At 41.7% G+C, this 5000-nt stretch overlaps 1 protein-coding gene across 1 annotated transcript in view; it reads right to left on the bottom strand.

The window, feature by feature from the left end:
* The window catches only part of ano2a (anoctamin 2a), a 21088-nt gene that overhangs the window by 11714 nt on the left and 4374 nt on the right, over positions 1-5000 (bottom strand). Inside the window, exons 5-11 of the mRNA XM_083553326.1 lie at positions 2462-2616; positions 2313-2367; positions 2174-2225; positions 1457-1512; positions 1033-1077; positions 768-832; positions 1-38 (exon numbers count right to left, since the gene is read on the bottom strand). The exon at positions 1-38 is cut by the window's left edge and continues 97 nt beyond it. Of these exons, the coding sequence (XP_083409452.1) occupies positions 1-38; positions 768-832; positions 1033-1077; positions 1457-1512; positions 2174-2225; positions 2313-2367; positions 2462-2616 (466 nt within the window). The remainder of the gene's footprint in view (positions 39-767; positions 833-1032; positions 1078-1456; positions 1513-2173; positions 2226-2312; positions 2368-2461; positions 2617-5000) is intronic.

Below are 5000 nucleotides of genomic sequence, written 5' to 3'. Positions count from 1 at the left end.
AGGCAAAGTACAGACCGATCTTCTCCCCAAAGTACCTCCTCCAGGGGTTTACACACAAAAACACACACACAGAATTTCACTTTAAAACTTCAAACTCTTAACGTTTTTTTGTTGTCCCTCTGGCATTATATTTAAAATTTTCATTTAGATCTTCACACCAAACACTTTCTGTAGCAGAAAGGGTTCAGAAGAACCCTTATAATAGGCTTGGAACATCATCTTTCCATGACACTTACAGTGAGATACACAGTGAGTAATATCTGACACAATACTTTCACTGCTGTAGGCTTCTACACAGAACATTTGCAGGTTTAAACTTGATTTCATCTCTTGAGAGAGGAGGAGATTATCACACTTTAAAACTTCAGGGTTTTGTGAAACGTCCAGGAGAAGGTTCCACAACTGAAGTCTTGATCTGCTGGTTGTCAATATAAAGGGTCTGTACTGCACACTTTTAACAGCAAATACACTCACACACACTTAGGGTTCCTCAAGGGTTCTCCAGATGATTCAGGCTTATTAATAAAGACTTTCTCATATAAAACATTCTGCTGTAAAGTTCTACAGAAAATCTTAAAGAGAATCAACCAATGAACTTTCTTAAGTTTCACAAAAAAGAATAAATGTTCACAATAAAATTTTAAATACTTCAGACATCTAGAACTCCTGTTTTTTCCTACAGGGAGAACCCAGGAATCCTTACGAGTTCTAGATGAAGATTGTTCTGTAGATCAGTATCTCGTCGATGTGTCTCGAGGTTTTCATACCTGATGAGATCCACTGGCTGGTACTTGAAGAAAACTCCATAATTGGCCCATTCATCATGTAACAACTGAGGAAACACACACACACACACACACACACACACACACACACACACACACACACACACACACACACACACACACACACACACACACACACACAATACTGATTAAATTAAACTGATTTATCTAACAGATATATAATGTATCCCAAACTCCGCCCCAAACACACATCATAGATCCAATCAGAGTAGAGATCAGATCTCACCTGTCTGTCATTGCGCAGCTCTTTAGCGTCGGAGGTAAAATCTCCCTGCAGGAACGACAGATCAGCACTCATCCTGCTCTCCTCAAACACTCATATTTACACCAGTCTGTACGTTTATTCTCTTGTAAGAAATAAATATCTTAATAAATAAATAATGAGTATTAGTAGAGATACAGGTAGGGGGCGCTATTAACATCCGTCTGGGAGTCGGGAGTTTTGATAATGTACACACAGGGGATCATGCAGTTATAGGAAATGAGTCCTCACATTCCTGAGTGTTTTACTGCTCCAAACCACTGTCTTTTATTACGTTTATTAACAATCACCACGTCATGCATTTAATCCGCTTCTATTTAGAATTATTTCTTGTAATTGAATCTGATGATTGTTTGTTTCCGTGTATTTGTAAGGTTATAAAACTCACATCGTGTAAGGGAAACGCTGCGTCGTACACACCTCGAGCCAGTAACGACGTGATTCCTGAGCAAACACAATCATCAGTCAACACATTCACAGGAATGTTTTATTCCACATCAACATACCCAAGATGGCCAAATGTATGTGGACACCTGATCATAAGATTGCTGTGTGCTTCATTTAAACATCTCATTCCACATTTAGCTTCTAGTATAATAAGCTGCAGTTTTCTGGAAAGATGTTCCACTAGATTTTACAGAGATTTGTGGAGATGAATTCAGCTACAAGGGTGTGAGTGAAGTCAGGTACTGATGTAGGTGAGAAGGTGAGGAGGTTCCTGGGGTGCAGTCAGCGTTCACATTCATCCTAAAGGTGTTCAATAGGGAGCTTTATAGCAGGAGATCTTCCACTCCAACACATGGAAAGCAGATCTTAATGGAGCTGGCTCTGTGGAGCATTGCCATGTTGGAACACTGTGGGGTCCCACAGTTCAATTATAGAGAAGATTTAATTTCTGCAGCATCCAAAGACGTCTTTTACAACTTTGTGCCTCCAAGTTTGTAGAACCATTTTGGTGAAGGACCAAATATGGCAGGAAAGTCGGGTGTCCCAATACCTTTGGTCGTATTGTTTATCTTCAGGTTTAAAACTGAGAAATAAATTCAATATAATTCTGTGTACATGAAAAACTCTAATGAACAGGAAGTGAGTGAAGAGTGTTTACCCAGAGTCTGACACGCCTGTGTACACGCCGTGCGTCTCAGGATCTCAAACACCTGCAAACACCATGAGGAAAATACACACCTACAGGAATTTGCCACAAAACGTTGTGTTGATGTTAATGTTCTGTTTCTCACACTCACTATTCTCCCTCGCGTCGCCGTGTCGAAGAGTGTGTTCCTCGACTTAATATCAAACCTGAAATACAAGAGTTCATACATTTAAAGTATCTGAAACTGTGTGTGTGTGCGTGTGTGTGTGTGTGTGTGTGTGTGTGTGTGTGTGTCTATACAGGTGTAGCTTCTCTCTGTTGAATGGTAGAGACAGGACACGTGTGTGAGGGTTGTGTGGAGGACCAGGAACTCCAGGCTGAAAGGGCTGGTTGAGCTTCTCCCACAGTGAACTCAGGAGTCCAGCGAGTCCCGTCTTCTCCTTCAGCTCGTAAATCTGTGGCGCAAAAAACAAAGGAAGTGGACAATTGTCATTTATATCATTCCATATTCCCCATAAACTCATCCTGAGGTGAACATCTCACACGCCCATATCTCACACGCCCATGTAAATATAAACATAACATACACAGTGCCAGTCAGAAGATCCGACACGTCTTCACCTTCTCTTTCAGTGTTTTTTTGTCTATTTGTATTATTTTCAATATTATACTGTACATTAATACTGAACTAATTAAATCCAGTTAAGATATTTCGTGATGAATTTAGATTAGATGAATTTAGATTAGATAAGACTAGATTAGAGATTACAGAGCCAATAAAATGCAGTTCACATCTAACCAGAAGTGCATAAGTGGAATAAGTGGAAGAGGGGGAATAATGTACAGACGGTGCAGCAGGTAATAATAAATATATATATAGTAATATACAATATATTGTGTAAAGATTGTGCATAGATGTCAGGAGATAACATGCTCAAATGACATGATATAGTTATGTACCTGTATAAATGTTGTATGATGCAGTATAAACAGTATAAATATGGGTGGAATATGCAGTAGTGTGATGATAAACAAGTTATGGATGGTGCAAAAATTCAAAGTGGATAAACAGTGCAAAAGAAAACAGCAGAAAGTACAATGCAGTAGTGTGTTTTTAAACTGTATGATGATCAGCTGTTCAGTGCAGCAACATCCACAGGAAAACGCTATTCTTCAGTCTGTTTGTGCGACTCTGAAGGAGGAATAGTCCATGATTGGGGTGAGAGGGATCTTTGATGAGCTCCACTGCTGCACTGTCGTGCAGTTTTCACCCCCCTCTGAAGGGCTTCACGGTCCGAAGCAGTGCAGCTGCTGAAGCACACTGAGAAGCAGTTAGTGAGGATGCTCTCATTGGCACAGCGGTAAAAGTTTTTTAAGTCTCCTCAGAAGAAACAGGTGCCGTTGTGCCTTTCTGATCAGGATAGAAGAGTTCAGAGACCAGGTGAGATCCTCAGAAATGTGGACTCCAAGGAACTTAAAGCTGAGTACATGCTCAACAGCAGCTCCGTTGATGTGACTGGGAACATGAGTGTGATTGTCGGCTCGTCTAAAGTCCACAATGACCTCCTTTGTCTTCTTGGTGTTGAGTTCAAAGTTATTGTCCTCACACTATGCTACAAGCTGCTGGATCTCCTCCCTGTAAGCCGGCACATCATTACCTCTGATCAGGCTGCTGTTTGAGGCATAGGCAGGTACACAGTCATGGTGTAAAGAGAATAGAAGAGGAGACAATACACATCCCTGAGGAACCCCAGTGCTAAGGGTAAGACTGGAGGAGGTTACGGTGTTCAGTTGGACAGACTGTGTTCTGTTCATAAGAAACTCCAGGGTCAAGTTGCAGAGATGTGTGCTGATGTCAAGATGTTTCAGCTTCAAGATTAGCTCGGAGGGGCTACGATGTAAAAAGCTGAGCTGAAATCAACAACATCCTGACATAAGTGTCGGGTTGTCCAGGTGAGTTAGAGAAGAATGAAGCACTGTGGAAATGGCGTCCTCAGTTGACCAATTCGGGTGATCGGCAAATTAGTATTGGTCCAGAGTGGGAGGCAGACAGGCTTTGAGGTGGATGAGGACCAGTCTTTTGAAGCACTTTGCAATGACAGGGGTGAGTACAACAGGACGAAAGTCACCCAGTTCTGTAGCAGCAGATTGTTTTGGCACTGACACGATGGTACCAGACTTGAAGCAGGTGGGGACATTTGCCTGGGCCAAGGACAGTTTAAAGATGTCCGTGAAGACCCATGCTCTAAATACACGGCCAGGGATGCCGTCAGGGCCGGCTGCTCTCCATGCGTTCACCCTGTCCAGAGTAGCACACACTTCAGAGATGGAGACTGTGAGTGGCTGCTCACCTGGTGATATCCCTTGCCACATGCGTCGGGGGTCAGCAGAGTTGAAGTGCTCCTCGATCTGCTGTTGGTATACATGTTTGGCTTTGCAGATTCCCCTCCTCAAATTGGCTCTGGCGATGCTATAGGCCTCACAGGCTTCTGACCTAAAGGCTGTGTTGTGTGCTTTCAGCAGAAGCCGGACCTCCTGTTTCATCCAGGGCTTCTGATTGGGGAACACTGATGTTCGTTTGTGAGGTCACCCGATCCACACACCTAAGTCTAAAATCTCAAACATGTTCTGGTTCTTTAACACATTTTTGTTTACTACAGAATTCCAGATGTTTTCTTTCATAGTTTGGATTCTTCAGTATTAATGTGCAATGTTGAAAATAATACAAATAAAGAAAAACCACTGAAGAAGAAACTGCGTTCAAACTACTGACTGATTCTGTATATATAATATAGATATAATAAAATAGATATGATAAAGATATATATTACATAGATAT

Source organism: Silurus aristotelis, assembly GCF_946808225.1.
Source record: "Silurus aristotelis genome assembly, chromosome: 10".
Classification (NCBI taxonomy): Eukaryota; Metazoa; Chordata; class Actinopteri; order Siluriformes; family Siluridae; genus Silurus; species Silurus aristotelis.
Note: the sequence above shows the minus strand (reverse complement) of the source record. Positions and strands in the feature narration are given on the sequence as shown.